The sequence below is a fragment of the Carcharodon carcharias genome, chromosome 13 (assembly GCF_017639515.1).
Source record: "Carcharodon carcharias isolate sCarCar2 chromosome 13, sCarCar2.pri, whole genome shotgun sequence".
In the NCBI taxonomy this organism is placed as follows: Eukaryota; Metazoa; Chordata; class Chondrichthyes; order Lamniformes; family Lamnidae; genus Carcharodon; species Carcharodon carcharias.
In genome coordinates, this window is record NC_054479.1 from 114057938 (window position 1) to 114079998 (window position 22061).

General features: G+C 44.9%; 1 protein-coding gene across 1 annotated transcript in view; it reads right to left on the reverse strand.

The window, feature by feature from the left end:
• Positions 1 to 9252: 9252 nt before the first annotated feature.
• ttll3 (tubulin tyrosine ligase-like family, member 3) overlaps positions 9253 to 22061 on the reverse strand; it is a 90464-nt gene continuing 77655 nt past the window's right edge. The window contains exon 14 of the mRNA XM_041203115.1: positions 9253 to 9297. Within this exon, the coding sequence (XP_041059049.1) occupies positions 9253 to 9297 (45 nt within the window). The remainder of the gene's footprint in view (positions 9298 to 22061) is intronic.

Below are 22061 nucleotides of genomic sequence, written 5' to 3' on the forward strand. Positions count from 1 at the left end.
AGGGTTAATCTAAGGTATAAATAAGTAATTAACCGGACTAGAAAATAATGAACACTGGTTAGTAGTGCAATGTTAGGGTGAGGGTCAAATATTGAATGGGGCGTCCTGGATTCAGTACTGAAACCACTGTCACTTCAATCTTATATTGACTTGGACATGGAAACTCAATGCAAATTTGCTAATGATATCAAACTCAAGAGGGCAGGTTAAATTTAGAAAAGACAGATCCACAGACATTGAAACCCAATAAGGTGAGTTAGAACCATAGATCCATAGAACCAAAGAACACTACAGCACAGAAAACAGGCCATTTGGCCCTTCTAGTCTGTGCCGAAATATTATTCCACTAGTCCTATTGACCTGCACCTAGTCCATAACCCTCTAGACCTCTCCTATCCATGTATCTATCCAATTTATTCTTAAAACTCAAGAGTGAGCCCGCATTTACCACATCAGATGGTAGCTCGTTCCACACTCTCACCATTCTCTGAGTGAAGAAGTTCCCCCTAATGTTCCCCCTAAACCTTTCCCCTTTCACCCTAAAGCCATCCTCTCATGTTTATTTCTCCTAATCTAAGTGGAAAGAGCCTACTCGCATTTACTCTGTCTATACCCCTCATAATTTTGTAACATTTTAGAACATTTCCAAGAAAGCTCACAAATGTACTTAGGATCTCTGTTAATGGGGCTGCATTGCAAATGACTATGGAGGTCCCATGTGGTCTTCAGTGGATTGCAGTTCTTAGCAGAGTTCAGACAACAACTGAACAGATGTGAACTCTTCTTAACTCACCCAAATCCCTTGCAGAGTGCTTCCTAAACAACTTTGTCAGTTGATTGATCTAAGAAAGAAACAGCTTCTGGATGGCAGTAATGCAGAGCTCAACATCTGAGACTTGAGCTGTTCAGTTGGCACTATTCTGCTCTTCTGTTTCCACCTGCAATTGTTCCTCTTCACTTATACTTTGTGCTTAACTTGGTGCATCCTCCTCAAGATTGTCAGCTATTCCCTCTGAGTGGATATGCCTTTGCTGGTGCTTGCTGCAGGCAGAGTGAGTGATACTGCATGCTGTGACATGGTATGGGTGGCTTTTTCCATGGAAGCTGCTTATGGAAACCTATGGCAACAGCAGTCAAATGTCAGTACAATAGAATTAACAACTTACTTCTGGTAACTAATAAAACTTGTATGGTGTAACATGACGACCCACGTCAAGTTAATTAATTATTGAGAGTCTGAGTGTATTAAAGGTTAAGAGATGGAAGAATAAGCATTAATGTTAACTACAAACGTGTAGATGTATAATATTCTCCTCAAGGGACTTACTACATGTAACCCATATAGGTTCACTCCTTTGAGCCTAGTTGAGGGTTTCCGGTTGCATGGATCAATTTTCTACATCTCTTTGTTGCCAGCAATGACAAACAATTCATTAAAGTGCCACACGGTTTATGAAGCCTGAAATTTTGTGCCAGAACACTCTCAATCTAAAAGGCTGGTGGAAAATTGCGTACTATGCAAATCAGGTTGTCTGATTTCCCAGCCTCTGATTAAACCTTACAGCTGAAAAATTAACCATTATGTTTACATTTAAGAGTCTTAGGGTGCAATCATCCCAGATTTGCACTAAATGTGGTAGTGGGCAGGTAAAACGACAGCAAAAGGCAAAAAGACTGTAGCCCTCAGGTTTTGTGACACATCACTGGAATGCCTTTTGGACAGCGTGAAGGCCTGCCATGATGTCCTCTACCCAGCTCTGGCCGCAGGATGGGCAGCGGCTTGACCAACCAGGCTTGGGAGGAAGTGGCAGTGGTGATCAGTGCCAATGCTGCACAGAAGAGGTTGGCCATCCAATGCAGATAGAGGATGAATAATCGCATTCGTGCAGCCAGGGTAAGGCAACCATCTCATCAATCTAAACTCACACAATCAAGTCCATCACACGTTCACTGGCATCTCATTCACTGCCAGCTCAAGGGACATCACCACCCATTCTCACACAGATACCCTCACATGGCCTCACATGGCCATCTGACTTCATCTCCTCTGGAGACTGCCTTGTCAACCCTCACCATCTTGAGGCCACTTGCACAGATCAACATGTGCCCCCACAGATACCCTGGGTTACCCTCCTTCCCCTGTACAGCCCTCATCCTGCAACCTCATCTCTTGCCTGAGACCTCTTCTCTCCCTTCACCAAGCAAGTCCTAGCCCTGCAGAAATTGAAAAGCTACCAACATATGGCTGCCATGAGCCCCCTTAAATGTGATGTGGTGCCGTCTGTGAAGCCTGGTGCTGATAACTGCGAGTGATGACCAAAGCAAGGTAGGCAAAGAAACTTTGAAGTCCTGAGTGAAGTGCAGCCTGGCAGGTGCACGTCACTTGTGTGCTGTCGTGAAACACGTCAATGTGTTTTCCTGCTGATGTGGACGGTTTTTGTGTGAATAAATTCCTAATGATCCCACAGCAAACTCAATGTAGGATGAACTCAAAAAGGTTAGTTTATTATTGCACACATTCAAAAACCAGGAAAAGAAGGGTCTGTAACATCCCCCTCTGCACACATACACTAAAGAGAGGGATATGGAAAAGGTTTTACATTTCAGAGACCACAGAGAAAATAAATATTGGTTCACGTGAGGTCCAGAATCAAAGTCCCACAAGGAATTCCATCACAGAGGTCAGCAGGCTGAAAACCAGCGCTGTAAGGTTTGCTTTTCCAGTGATGTAGGCGTCACAAGGTGAAATAGGTACGCAGAGATGAATCAGTTTTGTAGGCAATGGCACAGAACCTTCAGCAGAAGCAGGGTAGTTGAAGCCAATTGTCCAAACTGGCCAGAGCTCCCTCTGTGTGGCCTGCTAGTCAGGTGTTAAAGCAGCAGACTGGCTTGCAGCTCAGGAAGACAGTATTAACTTGTTCAACAAGCCAGAGTCTTAGATCATGTGACCGTACATCCCCACAAGGTCTTCAAAAAAAGATGTTTACCCAGTGTCTGGAAATTTGCATGTGTTCCAGGCTGATAACATCTCAGCCATTATGAGTTGAAAGAGGTGTTATTTTTGAGCGTCTGGTGTTTAGGAAGTTATTGTCTTCATAGACTATCTGACTCTACTGATAAGTCTGGTCGATCAAATGCAAATGGACTTCATGTAGCTCCCTCTGAAGTTGGGCTGCTCAGTCCCAGTTGGCCTATTAGTTGATCCTCAGACGTAACGAGGTGTGACATTTCTGAAGTTGCGAAGTGGCTTCTTTTGTTCTAGTGATTCACCGGCAATAACTCAGACATAGGGTTGGCCATCTTAATGGTCTTTGTCAGCTGAAAGTCCAGTTTAAATTTAAGAAATAGCAATGAGGATATGTATTTTTATGAAAATATATAGTTAGGTTCTGTTCCATCACAATATTAAAATCTGCTATTGTTCAGTCAAAAAAGTCACTATGTAGTTGCTTATAGATTTTGCATTGATTAATTGCTGCCCAGCAAAAGAGGGCAGCTTTTGAATTCTCATGGTGTATCCCTGTAGTATGTTTTAGGCATGAACATTGCACTTATATATTTTAATCACTTGTTTACCATTGACTCAGGAGGTCAAATTCATCACCCAGTACAGTGCTGGGACATGCAATCTAGGGAAGGTACCAAAATTGTTCCCTGGTCTGTACTGATATGAATTAGGCAGAAACACTGCTTTACTGTCCTCAGTGCCTGAGGATAGGGAATACAAAATTCGGCCAGGTTCCCATTCCTGGTCACATTTAAGTGTCCCTGTTGGAAAATACAAATGAGTAGTTGTTCGCTGAGGTCAGGTTTGTATCATTGTGATACCCCTTTAATCACCAAACTGCCTGCTCACAGTTTACTATGTAGTTTTATAGATATAGAATGATGAATTGGTCAAGGTTCTGAAAGGTTGTTGGTGACATTATAACTGGAGACTGAATGAGTCAGAGGAGAAAAAATACCTTAAGCTATTTGTTAATGTGACTTACATAAGAGTTATCATCTGTTTCCTGTCTACTTCATTCCCGTTGCTCGTATAATGTTTTTTCTTCCTCCTTTTGCAGTTTCCTGCTGCTAGATTCTGATTATCAGTCCTTGATTAATCCTTCTCCTCCCACAATTACATGTGCTTCATTTCATATGAATTACATTGAGATAACCTCCAGTTTGTTTTACAAAATCTGTCTGAATCATTCAAGTAGCCATGGGGAAAGAAGGTGACTAGCTGCAAGGAAACAGGCTGCAAGAGTGATTTTGAGTCCATGAGATTAAATAAAAGCAATTGCAGTGAGGTAAGCAGTAAAAAATGGTGTGACAGGTTGGATCAGACACTAGAATTTAAATAGAAAATAAAATATTGTTTACCACAAAGGAGTAGTGAAGACACTAGTCAAATGCCATTTCTCTATCAAAGCTTTGGCTTCAATGTTCTACAAATTGTTTGTGGCACTGGTATTGAGAGTGCATGGTGCCTTTTAAAACAACTGGCTGAGATTTTAATTTGTATTGTACTCCCTTTGCCTCTTTCACTGCTGTACAAAAGAAATTTTTAAAAAATATATAAGGGCCAAAGATCTACGTCCCTTCCTGTATATTCCACCTTGGTGGGACTGACACAATAGCTCCAGATACTAAGCAAGAAACAAGGTAATGCCAGGTTTCAGTTTCCCCTGCTAGGTTCTGGAAAATCTTGTTTAGGACAAAAGCCTCTTGTCCACTCCAAACATGGTCCCCTATATCAAAAGCGATCATTTTTCAAGATAGCTTCCTAGAAACAATGGGCACATTTTACTTTTTTGTGTGAGCTTACAAAATTTGGCTGTCATATAATCTAGGCTGGCATTCATATACAGTATTGTGGAAGTGCTGCACTGCCAGAGGTGCCATATCTTTCAGATGATATATTAAACCAAAGCTTTTTTTGCCCTCTCAAGTGGATGTAAAAGAGCCCATGTCAATATTCAAAGAAGAACCAGCTCTGACCAAATCCAGACACTGGGCTGAATTGTCCCAGATTGTCACTAACTGCAGTAGCGGGCGAGTAAAACGACATTTTACCCATGGGCTGTGATGGCGGGTGTTCATCCCAATCCCGTCACATTATTTATGCCTTCCCGGGAAAAATGCCGTTTTGATGGTGGGGGGCTCTCATTCACCCTCCTGCCATCACCTTGCTGGTTCATCAAACCGGGCACCATATTTAAAGTCCAAATATAAAAACAAAAAAACTGCGGATGCTGGAAATCCAAAACAAAAACAGAATTACCTGGAAAAACTCAGCAGGTCTGGCAGCATCGGCGGAGAAGAAAAGAGTTGACGTTTCGAGTCCATTCTGTTGAAGGGTCATGAGGACTCGAAATGTCAACTCTTTTCTTCTCCGCCGATGCTGCCAGACCTGCTGAGTTTTTCCAGGTAATTATATTTAAAGACCAGCCGTGTGCACACATCTCAGTACTCCCAAGCCATGACTACCGCAGGGAAGATGTCCACGAAAGGCAAGAAGACTGCAGCCCCCAGGTTTAGCGACAATTCACTGGAACACCTTTTGGATGCTGTGGAGACGGCCCGCCACAATGTCATGTACCCCCGCTCTGGCTGCAAGATGGGCAGCCGCATTACCAACCAGGCTTAGAAGGCAGTGGCAGCTGCGGTCAGAGTCAATGCCCTGCAAAAGAGGACAGCCACCCAGTGCCACTACAGGATGAATGGTCGCACTCTTCTCATCACTCTCAACTCCCACACTCACAAACCCATCACATGTCCACAGGGATCTCACACCTCAAGGGACAACACCACTAACTCTCTCACACACCCTCACATCTCCATCAGGCTCATATCCTCTCGAACTCAGCTCCTCATTCCATGGTGCCGCTCACCACAAAAACATTCCCTGCAGTGCCATGTGTCCTGCTCACACTGTCTCCATCTATTTTCATGCAGCAGAAGCTGGCTCACATCAACAGGGAGAGCTCCCAGACTGGGGGTGTAGTGGTCCACATTAGGCCCCTCATTCACTTTGAGGAGCATGGCCATCGCACTGACTGGTGAGGATGTGGGCCCTGCCTTTGGCGACAGTTAGGTTGGCAGCGAACACTCACCTGAGGATCCTGCACCTCATCGTCCCTCTCTCAGTGCAAATGTGAGTGCTCTCTCCTGCTTTTGACTCTGCTGCCATGCACTATCTATTTCTACTTTGGTTCACAGGGAGCTTTGCCAAGCGACCGACACCATCAGCCAGCCAGTCCCTCAGCTCCATCCACAACCTCATCAGCAGCCAGGAGGACACCTCCTCCAGTGAAAAGGCAGAAATAAGCAGCCTGGAAGACCTGTCACCACAGAGGGAGCAATCGGCCCACGAGTGATTCCGGAGGGAAAAGTGTGTGTGTGTGGCAGGGCCATTCGGAGCCTCGTGCAAGCACTCTCACACGCACCTGGATCCTTCACGTTCCTCACTCATCTCAATATCCTGAGCATTTTGAATGCGGCCTGCTAGGGTTCACTTTCAGTTGTCCATCTGGGCTGACCTGCATCTCCATTAACCCACCGCTCACAGTCCCACACAACATCTGATCTCACCTACCACGACTCTCGTTTCACTTTCGATTTAGCAAGCATGGTCTGGTTTCACTGCATTGTACGCTCCCCCATCTTTTACCCATTTCCTCTCCCCCATCACAGTTGACCCCCACCTCCTGGCATCACGTTCCACCTCCCCTCCGTGTCCTATCTGCCACAACCCTTTTCCTTTGGGGAGGTCCAGGTGAACATGCACATTCCCTTCCTTCGCAAAAATCCCACGCCCGTCGACATTCACCTCCTTCCCGCCTCCAGGGTCTGTGTCTGTCTCCAGGTCCCCACCAACCACCCTTGCCGTCCCTTCTATCGCTACTGTTGATACCTCACCCTCCCACCCTACCGCATCACTCTGCCCTCGGTCATTCTTACCCTTCCTCCATACCACACCCGCCCTCAGTTCCCTCCCCAGGAGGCTGACATGGACCCTCCTGTGCACATTCACCTGCGTATCCCCATCTTCGCACCACTTCCCCCCAGGAACACCCTCCCCCCGGAACCCCTTCCCCCCAACTCTAATCCTCCCACCACCCCCCCGTTCTGTCTCCACCCTCCCTCGATTAGACCCTCCACCTTCCTGACTCTGTCCTCCACTCTTACCATCTCCGCCACCTTTAATCCCTTTCCCCCCACGACACCTTCCTTCAGCCTTTCCTCTTCCTCCAGCCTTACTCCTACCCCCTTCTTGACTCTTCCTCCATCCTTACACTTTCCCCTTTCCACACCCCTTCCTCTCCCTCAACATACTCCCCTCTCCCAATCCCTCCATTCCTCCAGACACCCTCCCCTCTCTGCATCCCTGCCTCCCCCTGGACACCCTCCCATCTCTGCACTCCTTCCCTTGCACCTTCCACACACTCTCCCCGACCTTACACCTACCTCCCCAGTTGCCATCTTCTCTCCCGTTACCCTCTCCTCACCCCCACCCCGTTCTCCGCCCCCCCATCCTAACCTCACCCCATCCTGTCACCTTCATTCCCTCCTCTCAACCTCACCACATCCTGACACCTTCATTCCTCCCCTCCTAACCTCACCCCCCACTAACACCTCTTCCTCTCCTAGCCAATCGTAGCCCTTCCTCTCCCACCCACTTGACCATCATCCGTGGTGAGCATCAACAGCGACTTTCAAACTTCCGTGTGTTGTTTCACAGTAGAGCCATGTCCATGAGAATCCACCCATGGACATTCCTCCAGTGTTTCGTTAGTGTTGGGCTCCAGCACTTTCTGCGATGTTCGCGATGTAAGCAAGGCCCTGGCAGGTAAGTCCCGACTTCTACACATCACAGTTGTCACCAACGGGCACGGAAAATTCCAGCCATTAACTCTGTTTCTCTCTCTACAGTTGCTATCAGGCCTGCTGAGCTTTTCCAACATTTTTTGCTTTTATTTGACGTAAGCATTTGACGTAGTAACTTGGACTTCAGCAAGGCTTTTGATAAGGTTCCTCATGGGAGACTGATAACGAAGGTAAGAGCCCATGGGATCCAAGGCATTTTGGCAATTGGCTGAATGGCAGGAAGCAGAGGATGATGGTCGAGGGGTGTTCTTGTGACTGGATGCCTGTGTCCAGTGGGGTTCCACAGGGATCGGTGTTGGGTCCCTTGCTGTTTGTGGTATACATAAACAATTTAGACTTGAATGCAGGAGGGTTGATCAGCAAGTTTGCAAATGACACGAAAATTGGTGGGGTGGTAAGTAGTGAGGAGGATAGCCTTAGATTACAAGAGAATATAGACAGGCTGGTCAGATGGGTTGATCAGTGGCATATGGAATTTAATCCAGATCAGTGTGAGGTGATGCACTTGGGCAGGACAAACAAGGCATGGGAATACAAGATGAATGGTAGGACCCTGAGAAGTACCAAGGATCAGAGGGACCTTGGTGTGCATGCCCACCGGTCCCTTAAGGTAGCGGGACAGGTAGATAAGGTGGTTAAGAAGGCATATAGGATACTTGCCTTTATTGGCCGAGGCATAGAATATAAGAGCAGGGAGGTTATGCTGGAACTGTATAAAACGCTAGTTAGGCCACAGCTAGGGTATTGTGTGCAGTTCTGGAATCTGCATTATAGGAAGAATGTGATTGCACTAGAGAGAGTGCAGAGGAGATTTACCAGGATGTTGCCTGGGATGGAGACTTTTAGTTATGAGGAAAGATTGGATCAACTGGGGTTATTTGCCTTGGAGCAGAGGAGATTGAGGGGGGATATAATTGAGGTGTATAAAATTATGAGGGGCATAAATAGGGTAGACAGGAAGGAACTTTTCCCCTTGGTGGAGGAATCAATAACCAGGGGCATAGATTTAAGGTAAGGGGCAGGAAGTTTAGAGGGGATGTGAGGAAGAATTTTTTCACCCAGAGGGTGGTGGGAATCTGGAATTCATTGCCTGAAAGGGTGGTAGAGGCAGAAACCCTCATAACATTTAAGAACTATTTGGATTTGCACTCGCGATGCCATGGCATACAAGGCTATGGGCCTTGTACTGGAAAATGGGATTAGAATAGTTTGATACTTGTTTGACCAGCACAGACTCAATGGTCCGAAGGGCCTTTTTCTGTGCTGTAGACCTCTATGAATCTATGACTCTATTGTTTACCTCAATGATATCTGTTAGGCTATTTGACTCTTGCCTTTTCCAAATTATAACAGTGACCACCCTTCAAAAGAATTTTGTCACTTGGACAGTGCTTTGGAAGTTTCCTTATTCCATATGGACAGCTGCAAGAAAAATGACCAAAAACAAAACATCAAAAAACAATTGTGATGTAAATGGGAACACACAAAAAGGTATCAGAATTGTATGACACATACCAAAAGCCACTGCAAAAACCACCGTCCTGCAACATCAACCAGTAAATTTGCAGGAAATTGCAATAACTCTGCAGGAAGTGTAGAGAACCACAATGTAAGTCATTTCACAATGGAGAACATAGTCCATAATATCAGCAATCAAACCAGACTGAATTTTTCCACCTAAAACTCCTGTATGTTACCAAACTCAATGCAATACTAAATTAGATATGACAATTGGGTAATTAGTAAAAAAAAAATAGATTATGGAATCAGGCCACAAAATTGGAGTGCTCACATAAGAATGTGCTCCCCTAGTATTTTGGCCTAGTTCTGTTAACTTTTTTGATGATCAGCTAGATGATCTATTCAAACTGAACTGGTAGAAAGTGAAAAATGAACTCAGCAATTGAATGCAGATAACCAAAGCAGTACCACATTACCGGCTAGATTTTCATGGAGTAGGGGAAACTCCGTGGAGAGTTCAAAATGGCGGATGGAATCCAGATATTGAAGGATGCATGAAAGGGGGCAGGGCATGAAATGGGCAGGCGGCATTTACAAATCATCCGCACCATTTAAAGAGATAAGGGAGAACAGGAAATCATGATTTTCAGTCAAAAGGTACAAAAATCAATTTGTGTGTGCCACGACCTGGAATTGGAGGCCTGAGGTAAAGAATATTAAGCCTTATATAGAGCTGAGTGAGATATCACATTTAAAGCTGAATTTGCCTTTGAGATAGAGGCTGCTGTAGGGAAGTGAGGGTGGGGTTGCTGGAAAAGAGCAAGGGCACATCCACAGGGGCTCCTCTTCATCATTTCTTGCCTCGTAAACCAAGGGGCAACATTTCAGACTGTCAGTCTTGTTGGGTATGTGGAGTGTTGTCCATGAAGGAAGGCAGGCTGAAGAAATAGGTGCAGAACCCTCACACATGTGACATGCAGAGGAAAGGTGGAGACAGCAATGTGCAGCTAGAGCTAAGATACCTGGGCATGAGGTGGCAGAGCCCTCCAGTCAGAATAGCAAGAAGAGGGTGAGATATTACCTTGAGTGAGGGATATACCGGAACAGGTATAGCTTCCTCGAAGCATTCAAAAAGCAATTTCGATGAAGGCTTAGAATGTCTCAGGAAATGGCCAGAGAAGCCTGCGCCATATTGAAGACAGACCTCATACCTCAAACATCAAGTGCCCAAGCAGCTGACAAGTGCGATGAAGGTTACTGTGACCTTTAACTTTTATGTGGCTGGATCCTTAAAGGGCTCTGCTACAGACCACCGCAGCATCTCACTATTAGCTGCCCACAGGTACATAACATCAGTGACCGATTTCCTCTTTGCTTGGTTAGGGGAACACTAACTTCCCAACAGATGTGGAGTCTCAGAGACAAAGAGCAATGGGGTTTGTGTCGATAGCTAGCTTTTCACACGTGCAAAGTGTGATAGATTTTATACACATCACCATAAAAGCTCCTTCACAGAGGCTCACAGATATATGGATAGAAAGCCTTTTCATTCAATCAATATGCAGCTTGTGTGCAACCACGACAAGTTTTCCTCCATACCTGTGCACAGTTCCCTGGAAGCTGCCATGACTGTTTCATCTGAGGGAGTCAAACCTGCTGCATCTTTTTAAGCCTATATCCCAGGCCTGTGGCTGGCCACTGGGCAACAAAGGCTACCCTTTGAAGAGGTGGCTGCTTACTCCATTGCGCTAAGCAGAGATGGTGCCAGAACAGTTTTATAACAGCAGTCACATTCAAACCAGGGCAACCATCAAGCAGTCCTTTTAAAAATACGTTTCTGATGCCTAGACTGAGGCATTCTGAGTTTTGAATTTTCCCACAAAGGTTAAAGGGTTGTGGTCAGTATAGACTGTCTTCTCTCTGTATTCATTTCGAATATATATCTCAAAGTGTTTGAGAGCCAGTAACAAACCTAGCGTTTCCATTTCTACTGTGGATTGTAATTTCTGATGTTTGTTTAGTTTTTTTGGAGAAGTACCCAATTGGTGTCTCTATTCCTGCTTTGTTCTCCTAATGGAGGACAGCCCTGCCCTCAAGTCACTAGAATCGATGGCTACTTTCAATGCTTGGTTAAAGTCTGGAGCTGCTAGCACTGGTTCATTTATTAGAAGAGTTTTCAGTTTTTTGAAAGCTGTATGGCATTTCTCGGTCCATACCACTTTTGCTTTTTACTGTATTAGGTCCGTCAGCGGGGCAGCTACCATGCTGAAGTTTGGGATGAACTTGCGGTCGAACCCACACATCCCAAAGGATCTCATGATTTCCCATTTTGTTGTGGGTATGGGGAACTGTGCTGCTGCTTGAGCTTTTGCAGCTCTGGGCAGAACTTGTCCTTAACTCACATGTCCTACGTAGGCCACCTGAGCCTTAGCGAGCGAACTCTCTGCGAGACTGACCACAAGGTCAGCTGACTGTAATTTCTGGAAGAGGGCTTCCAGTTGCTCCAAGTGAGTTTCCCAGGTGTCGCTGTACACTAGGAAGTCATTTAGGTACACTGCACAATTGGATAAACCTGCCACTACCTGGTTCATCAATCTTTGGAAGATGGCTGGGGCATTATTGAGTCCAAATGGCGTGACTTGACACTGGTATAACCCATCCAGAGTTACAAAGGTGGAGATTTCCTTCATGCTGGTGCTCAAGGGAGCCTATCAATGTCGCTTCAGTAAACCTACCTTTGTAATACAGGCTGAGTTGCCTACCCTAACTATGCAGTCTTCCAGTTGGGGAAGCAGCTCTGATCACTGCATTTATTTTCCAGTCATCAATGCAGAACCTTGTGGAGCTGTCTGGCTTGGGCACAAGCACAACTAGGGAGCTCCAGCTACTGCTGCTAAGCTCTATTAGTTGCTGCTCCAACATGTAGTAAATCTCCTCCTGAACCTGGGCCAGCTTCTCCGGGTCTAGACAATTGGGATATTGTCTTATGGGAGGGGCCTCTCCTACATTCACATCATATAGAGCTAGTGTGGTGCAGCCTGGTTTGTCTATTCATAGGCTTTTAAATGCAGTGAACAGACATATTAAGTCTGCTTTCTGTTCTGCATTTAAATGGGTGAATAAGGAATCCAAGTTCGCTAGTATTTCTGTGTTTGTTAGCCAGGTAGTAGGGGGTTCAATGTGGGCCTCAACCACATCTCCATTCAATTCATCCCCACTGCTACCCTTTTCCTCTAGGTCAGTGGCTTTGGAACAGACCATTACCTGCTTCTCCCATTGTCAGCTGTGGTATTGTTTTATCATGTTGACATGACACAGCCTTTGCTTTTTTCTGCAGTCTGGGGTGTCAATTAGATAGTTTACTTCCCCAAGCTTCTTTGCTACTTTTTACGGGCCACTGAACTGGTCTTTTAGGTCTTTACCCAGTATTGGTAGGAGCACTGGCACACAGTTTCCTGGCTGAAAGGTTCGGGCCTTGGCATGTCTGCCTGCTTGTTTCTTCATAGCTGTCTGGGAAATTTTTAGGTGATCTCGGGCCACATCACAAGCTCTCATGAGTCACTCATGGAACACAATTACATAGTTTAACATTGAGATTTCCTCCTTTGCTCTAAAAACCTCTCCTTGATTAGTTTAGAGCACTTCTCACTTGGTGTCTGTAAACCAATTCAAACAGAGCAAAACTGGTGGACTCACTGGGTCAGTTTCTGGTAGCGAACATAAGAAAATCCACTCCTTTATCCCAGTCTTGGGGGGTACTCGCGGCAGTCTGCCCTGATCATTGTTTTTAGGGTCCTCTGGTACCGTTCTAGCACCCCCCTGCAACTGCGAGACTTCAGCTGGATCACGCCCAGGTTACCCATGACCTCCTGGAATATTTTGGACATGACATCTGAGCCCTGATTCAACTGGATCTCGGTGGGCAGTCCATAACTGGTTAAGAATTGGGTTAGTTCCACCACAACTGTTTTGGCAAAAATGGTTCTCAGGGGAACTGCCATCCATGATGTTAAGGATATACTGGTAGCCCCCTTTTGTTTTGGGCAGGGGTCCCACACAGTCCACTAACACCTTGCTGAATGGTTCCTCAAAAGCCAGTATGGGAATCATAGGTGCAGGTCGTATTGCAGATGGGGTTTTCCCTCAACCTGGCAGATGTGGCAGGTTCTGCAAAACATTGCTACGCCCCTGCAGAGGTGCAGCCAGCAAAAATGTGGGCAGGTGCAGGCTTGGGTTTTTGAATACCAACATGCCCAGCCATCGGAGTTTCATAATAGTTCCCTATGGTACTTCGGGGGCACCGTTACCTGATGGATCATTGTCCACTCCCCCTCTGCTGGTCTTTGAGGGGCATTCCATTTGCTCATCAGCACCTCATTTCTAATGTAGTAGCATTCAGGAATTGCCTTTGCCTCAGCTTCAGTTTGGGCAGTTTGAACCAACATTTTTAACAGTGGGTCAACTTGTTGAGCTGCAATCAAGATCAATTTATTATTTCCTTATGGTCTTCTAGACTCCCAAAAAAGTTTACAGATAACCAGTCAGTAGAGTCACCTATATGCAATGCCACTTCAGCCTCCACAGATGGAGCTTGTCTGGCCATAGATCAGGTTGCCACATAGCAAGGGAAAATGCCAGGCATGTTCTCCTACAGCTGTTCTGTCTCCCTGACCTCGCTCGGCTCCGAGATAACTGGAGATGTTACCACTTTTGATCCCACCAGGTCATTGCGGAGGAGCAGGTTGACCTCATCTACAGGCAAACTGGGGACAACTTTCCCAGTCACCGGTCCTGAAGCAAGGTAGCACTCCAGATGCACCTGGTATAAGGGGATTGGCATGTACCTTCCTTCAAAATCCTTTACCAACACCTTGGCACTTATTGCACTCTCTGGTAGGAAGGTCATGTCTTTTCCCTGCAGTAGAATTTGGCTAGTCCCTGTATTCCTCAATATCACTATAGGCTTAATCACCTCTCTTCCTTCTGATACAAAATCCTTGTAACTCTTAGGCAATGTTTAAACCCGCCTGCAGTCTTAGTGCATCTACCGGGATTTGCTACCACAGTCTGGTCTGCTATGCACTCTGACTGACTCCAATTCACTGCACGGGGTTTATGTGCCCTTATAAATGCTATAGGTTTTTCCCGTAACCTCCAGCAGTCAGCACAGAGGTGTCCTATCTTTCAGCAGTTAAAACAAACAGGCTTCCTGGCTTCGCTTTTCATCTCAGCACCATCATTTCTGGCCTGAGGAAGGTCCCCTGCATTTCCAGCAGCCCTTTCTCTCCCATGGGTGTTCAATTTCCTATCAGTAATCCTTCTATCCTTTTCAGTTGGTTGGGGGTGACTTGGGAAGGAATTCCTTTGGGATGACGGTTTGTGGATCACCTCATAATCATCAGCCAGCATTGCTGTCTACTTAGCTGCCTTTATCTTCCTTTCTAGTTCACATAGTCTTCGTTGAAGAGTTTTGTCTCTTTCCTTTTCATCTCCCTCTTGCCGTCTTCTTTGGAAAGCTTCCTTTCTCTTCTTCTCTAATGCTTGGAGTTCTAACTCTTTTCATCTCTGCTCTAGCTGTATATTGGCAAGTTCTATTTCTTTAGTTACTCTTGGTTTAGGTTCACAACCTAATTATCAGGGCACACATTTTAACATCATATATATTACAGCCTTTGGGTGAAAATCTGAGTGCCTAGCTATCTCTTTTAGCTCTTTGAGGGACGGAACTTTTAAATCCTCAATTAAATCCTTAATTAAGTCATTTCCCCCTCTCCTGGCAATGCATTGGCATCAAATGTGGGAATTTTCACACTTTAATATTACAGACTCTGGAAAACTTTTTTGCAGTTTTTGAATTGCTTTTAAAGGAAAAATTTAATTTCCCCACTCTAATTCTTTTGTTGGTCTGTAGGAACAGATCTCGGAAATGAACTCCCAATTTTGTTATGACTGGGTGAGGAGACTGAGCTGGTTCCCCTTTCATTCAGCCTCCTCGATTAGTCACAACAAAGGTTTTTAAAATTTCCTTTTCCCATAAATGCCTTTTCCAATTCAAATACATTAATTTGGTAATAAGGAGCCATTCAAACCAGTTTTTCTTGAATCAAAGAATGAGTCAGTTTATTAGTTACTAAACCCAAGAAAAAATAATAAAGAAGTGACAATACGCACACAGATATCAGAAATAAGAAAGTTAGAGTCCAATAAAAAGTTAATAGAATAAACAATTAAGTCTTTTGCTTGACTTTGAGGTAAAATTGTTGAACATTGGCAAAGGAGGCTTCGCTGCTCCAGCGAGACAGTGACCTCCATTTGTCAGATTATTGGGCCTGAGATCATCTCCAACTGTGTTGTTGGGAACCCCATGCCAGTGGCTCTGAAGGTCACAGTGGCCCTCAACTTCTATGCCTCCAGCTCTTTCCAGGGGTCAATGATGGATCTGTGTGAAGTGTCCCAGTCAGGTGTCCACAGTTGTGTCAAGCTGTTCAGGCAGGTAATGACATTTATTCATTTCTATATGGATGAGGCCAGCCAGGCTGAGCGAGCCAGAGGCTTTGCAGCGATTGCTGGGTTCTCTTGCATCCAGGGTACAATCGACTGCACACATGTGGCCATTAAGGCACCAGCGGGTCAGCCGGGTGCCTTCGTCAGCAGGAAGGCATTCCACTCGATGAACGTTCATATAGTGTGTGACCACAGGACCCAGGTTCTGCAAGACCTTGCACGGTACCCTGGCAGCTCCCAAGACACATACATCCTGAGGCACTCCCAGGTTTCAAGGCTATTCAGTGCTCCAGCTCAACTGGATGGATGGCTGCTGGATGACAAGGGCTATTTGTTGAAACGGTGGCTTATGACACTTCTCCACCACCCAAGAACAGAGGAAGAGCAGCCTCCACAAGGGGAGTGATAGATAGGTCTTCTGAAGATGTGCTTCTGAAGCCCAGGTCATTCAGGGGGAGCGCTACAATACCCCCCAGAGCAGGTGTCACTGATAGTGGTTTCATGCTGCACTCACCATAATCTGGCACTGGCAAGGGGGGACCCACTGGAGGAAGAGGATCTTGGTGCAGCTCCACAGGCCACAGAGGATGAATCCAGTAGTGAGTCAGAAGAGCAGCATGGTGAGGAGAACACTGAGGGCATGGTGGCAGACCTCTGTATCCTTGAGGGAGGCAGGAGCACCAGGGTGCATTGATCCAATGCTCCTTCAGCTAGGCTGCCAAAGATCTGATTCCATCTCATTCCAGGTTTGCCCCCTCCATCCCGGATGTCTGAAGTGACCCTTTCATTTGCACCAAAAGTCTACTCAGTGCCTCGGCAATAAATTTTAGAGCTATTCACGTCCAGCATTACATACTGGCGTAACCTGCACCGAAAAAACACTAAGGTGAAGCATACTCAGGCCATTAGGACAAAAACAAAATTTATCTCATTTTGACAATCCAAAAAAATTAACATTAACTTCTCTGGTCTTAATTCCCAAATCAAGAAACATAAATAAAACATTACACAGCAGGAGATCACCCATGAACAGTCCCTCTTGTGCTCATAGTGCCTTAAACTTACTTTTGCCAGGAGCTGCTGCCATCAGCTAGAACGCCCTGAGACGATCCCACAGAGACGACAAGCAGCTCATGTGCCAACGTGAGGTCGCTCTGGACCTCCGTGCTTGCCACTGATGGACAAGCACCTAGCTGGGATACTGGGTGCCTCATCCCTAGTGATGTCCATTTTCAAGTCAGCGGGCCACAGCCGAGTCAGCTGCGTGCCCGCCAACCTGTCAATGGCCTATTGATCCCATTGAGAAACTAATTAAAGTCATTAATGGACCTGCCCATCCAACCTTAAGGAAGGCGGGGAGCTCTGGTGGGCTTCAGAAAAAGCATGAAACCTCATCCATGGGCAGGATGAGGTTTCATGAGGGTATTTAAATTTTTAATAAAGGTTTCAATAAAAGTTATGGACATGTCCCAACTCATGTGACAGCGTCACACGAGGGGACATGCCAGGGAAATTTTTCTGTCATTTGTATTACAATTTTTCATTCGGATCCGATCTCTCTGAGGCAGCACTTAGCCTCAGGGAGTTCTGTGCGTTCTTTCATGCACGTGCACGAAAGAGTTGCACTCCCAGCTGAGGGAATCCCCCCCCACCCGCACATGGAGCATATAGTGCTTCCTGGCGGATGTCATGCTGGGCGGGCCTTAATTGGCCCACCCACATAAAATGGCAGCGCGCCTCGATTGGAGGTACGCCCGCCTGCGCCCGCTCCAGCACATCCCCCCCAAAGTGGGGAAAATTTTTCCCCATGTGGTGAAGGCACTCCCACAATGCTGGTAGGTGTGGAATTCCAGGATTTGCACTGATTAATTTACTTATTAAAGTTATTTCACAAGAAAATTACATCATATCTGTTGTTGGTGTTTTAATTACTTATGCTGACATTCCATTCAGTTACTGGTATTTCACTGAGGGTTACGTGTATGTCATGTAGACTTATTAGCTTGTCTTGTGGGATTGTGGTTTTTGTTGTGATTGTTTTCTGGATGGTTTCTGAGTCACGACTTCAATTTTTCAGGAGTAATGACCAGAATGTTTATTTCCAAAGTGCACCATGTGCTGGTTAAGATGCTAAACTGTAAGAATTATTATTGTGCAATGAACAGAGAATGGAGGGAGACTGTGTTTCTCAATGTTCCTTCATGCTTTTAAATTACTTAACCTGCAGAAATCCTCCACTAAAGACCCAAGTGGCAAGAAATACAAATCTTTTACCTTCCCCTATGCATGATCAAATATTTTAGGAACGTAACATTAATATTTCATTAATTGTATAATAATCAAAGAATAATCATACAGGAAAGGTGGTTTGGTTTCAATTTTACAGTTTATAATATTCTATTTATGATGTGCAATCATCTTACAACATTTTTATGGACAAATTTTATAAAACAAAATACAAAGTAGTATCTAGAAAATGTAACAGCATGGGACAATTTTAACCCTATCTGCCCAGCAGAAGACAAGTAAGGGGGCATTTTAAATCACCCTGGAGTTGCTGGGACCAGACAGCTTTGGGTTTTCACTTGCCCTGCCAGTCAAGTGATAAAGGCACCCACCCAAACCCAACCAGGGCTTTTTAAACATCTGTCTGATGGGTCCCGATGATATCATGGAGACCCAGCTGCAACTTGTACCAGGAGCTTCCTGCCAGTTCAACACAATAGTGAAAAGGATCAAGGCCAGAAGAGGCCCAAAGCAGTATGTTTTAAAATTTATTTTGACTTTCCTTGTAGAGTGAAGGAGTAGTTACTCTTCCAGCCCCTACAAGGAAAGTTGTCCTGCCACAAACTTAAACCCTCCACCTATCCCCCACCCAACCACCACCCACCCGATCATTGCACACCTGCAAGCAAGCACTGTAGACAATCCCACCACTTACATGCTGGTAATCAAGACCCAGATGCAAAGAACAATAGCTAGGACCAGAGTTTAACTCTTTGCAAGTGGTAGGGTTTTCAATGGTTAAAATTGGGCCCGAGGTGCCCAAGATTGAATATGCAAAATTACAGAAAATATTCTTTGCATTCTGCACTTGGAATATGCAGTGTGCAACTATAAGGGTAGAATTTTCCCCCCACTGGGGGGGAAGTTGATGGGCTGGCGCATACGGGTGCGCTTCCGATCAGCACCCCCAATCGGAGGTGTGGCGCCATTGTACATGGGCGGGCCTCAGGGAGATCGTCTGTAAATGTAAAAATAACAAAAATAGAAAAATAAAATTTCCCTTACACGTCCCCTCATGTGGCAATGTCACATGAGTTGGGACATGTCCATAATTTTTACACAATCTTTATTAAAAAAATTTGAGGCCTACATGAAACCTCATCCTGCCTGTGGATGAGGTTTAATGCTTTTTCTAATTCACGCCAGGGCTCCTGGCCTGCCCACCAGCCTTAAGGTTGGACGGGCAGGTCCTTTAATTGCTTCATTGACCCTGTCAATGGCCTCAATTGTCCATTGACAGGTTGGCGGGCACGCAGCTGATTTTGCTGAGCTCCCGCCTTCCTGAAAATTTAAATCGGGCGCGGTGACATCGGGGGTTCCGCCCGACATCACCACACATCATTTTACGCATTGGCGAGCGGGCCCCGCCCCCTCTCGCCGATGCATAAAATTCTGCCCTAAAAGTTTCAAACAATACATGGTGACTGATGATCTTTTTCTATAAGTTACAGTGATTACGTCATGGTCATGTGATTCCACCCTCAACAGTACAAACACGTCTTTTTAAAAAATTATCAGTAGCTGCTTACTACTCAAAACTTGTAAAGTAACTGAGAAAGAATAAACACAGGAACCATGCTCAATTAATGTGAAAAAATGCGCGTGTACTGAAAAGTTAAAAACACAGGACTCTTCAATGGCCTCGGAATATCTGGAATGCAAATTGACAACTATAAGCAAACCGTATCAGCTGCTGAACAGAAACACAGTTCCCCGACAGAATGTCTTGGGCAGATGAAGAGTGTAGCAGAGATATGAAACAATCCTACTTGTCTTCAAACAGGACTTTTGCTGGAAGAGAATCAATGCTTTTGCTGAGATATTTTCTTTCCTGGAAATAATGCAGACAGTAACAATATGGCAGTAAGTACAAACTCAAAGGGCTTGGCCGCAAAATAGAATGACAAAAATTATAGTAAAATTTCAAAAATCAGCGACAGGACGACAAGCATTGTGAATGTGTCATTAGAGCAGATAAATCAAGACAGTATCTGTTGAGTTTCTTGGAAATTACTGGATAAAAGTGACAATATGTAAAAAGGACAGATCACCAGAATGGATCCACAAGCCACACATCTACTTGAACATTTCCCCATGAATCTGCAAGCCTTCGCCATCCTTTCTGGAGCTGGAATTCATGTTCTGATTGGTTAAAAACTAGCTGCAAGAGCTTTGTCAATTCATTTTATAACTAAGGGCAGAACTTTTACCTTGGCAGGCGGGCGTGCACCCGACCTGCCTCGAACGTAAAATGACGCGTGTTGAAATCGGGCAAGCATCCCAACATCAACGCGCAGTTGCGCAATATTTTGGTCAGCGGGTGCACGTGGGAATCAGCAGTGTGCCCACCGACAATTAAAAGGCCTATTAAGGCCATTAAAAAGATAATTAACTTAAACTTTTTGCTGCCCTTCCAACCTTACGGTTGGTGGGCAGGCGAAAAGGCCAAGCGGCCTTTGCACTTTTTTAGGAAACCTTATCCATGGTTGGGATGAGGTTTCCAACAGCAAATAAAAATAAAATACAACATTTTGCATTTCATTTATAACATGTCCCTGCTCATGTGACAAAGCCACATGAGGGGATATGTTGTATAACATTTTTTAAATCTTTTATTTTTGCAAACTGTCCATCTTTCTAAGGCAGCCCTGTGCCTCAGGGGGATTTTCAAGCACGCACTCGTGCACGTGCACGAAGTTTGCATTCGCTCTCCTCCCCCACCCACACAGGCAGCACTGCCACTCGCATTTCAGGCTGGGCAGGCCTTAATTGGCCTGCCAGCATGAAATCAAGGTCCCAGCCCCGATTGCGGGCGGTGGTTGGCTCCCTGACTGCCCCCGCCGAGCCCGCCCAACACGGGCAAAATTCTGCCCTATGACAGCATTTTCATTTTTGACCACAACATCAGATGTTGTTGATATCTTGGTTTGATTGGCAACATTCTCTCCTTTCAAATCAGAACTTTCAGGGGGAGTTTTAACCTCACGGAGCGAGTAAGTTTGGGAGTGCTTGGGGTTGTTAAAAGGGCTGAAATAGGCAGCCCATCGGGAAACTGGATGTAACACGTCAAATTCCACTTTTAACTTCAGCATGTTTGGCTGCAGGCGAGAAACCCCCTTCCGACAGGAATTTCTAATCTGTTATTCTTCTCCGTAGAATATTTTCTTTCTATCCATCCCTTAAAGTAGTCAGAAGATCATAGCAATATTTTTTTTGCTAAGACATTTTCTTTCTACAATTTCACATGGAAAGGAAGGCTACCTGAAATGAATATAGTATTTACTACATAGATGAAAATTTAAATTAATCAAAGACAACTCGGCACCAAACAGATATCCATTGTTCAGTTATCCCACCTTATCATGTGATACAACATTACTATGTTAAAACTCTAATAAAAGCAGAAAATGCTGGAAAACCTCAGCAGGCCTGACAGCATCTGTGGAGAGAGAAACAAGGTTAACATCTCGAGTCTGTTTTTATTTCAGGTTTCCCGCATCCACAGTATTTTGCTTTTATGTTAAAACTCCATGTGCCTTTAAAATTATGACAGAAGATTCTACGTTTGGGGAGAAAAGTCTTAAATAAACACAGTGGCAGGAGAAACCGTACAGGGTTTGCCAAGTTATCATTTGGTCAGCAGTTGTTCAAAAAAAGGGGTTAAACTTTGAAGAGTCATAGAGCACCAATGTTAATAAAATACTAGTTTTGTACTTTTGAGTTTTAAATCAAATATTCTACTCAGGTTTACCATCCACTCCTGTAATTCTACTGTTCACATTTATTATTCATGGTTGAAAGGAGCCTTATGTACAATTATTTAGCTCTAAAATGGAACAACGATTATGCAATTTGGTTCTAATAGCAGATGATCCACATATTTAAAAATAAACCACAATTATTATGGTGTGCAGTAATTTCAATTTGTAAGATTG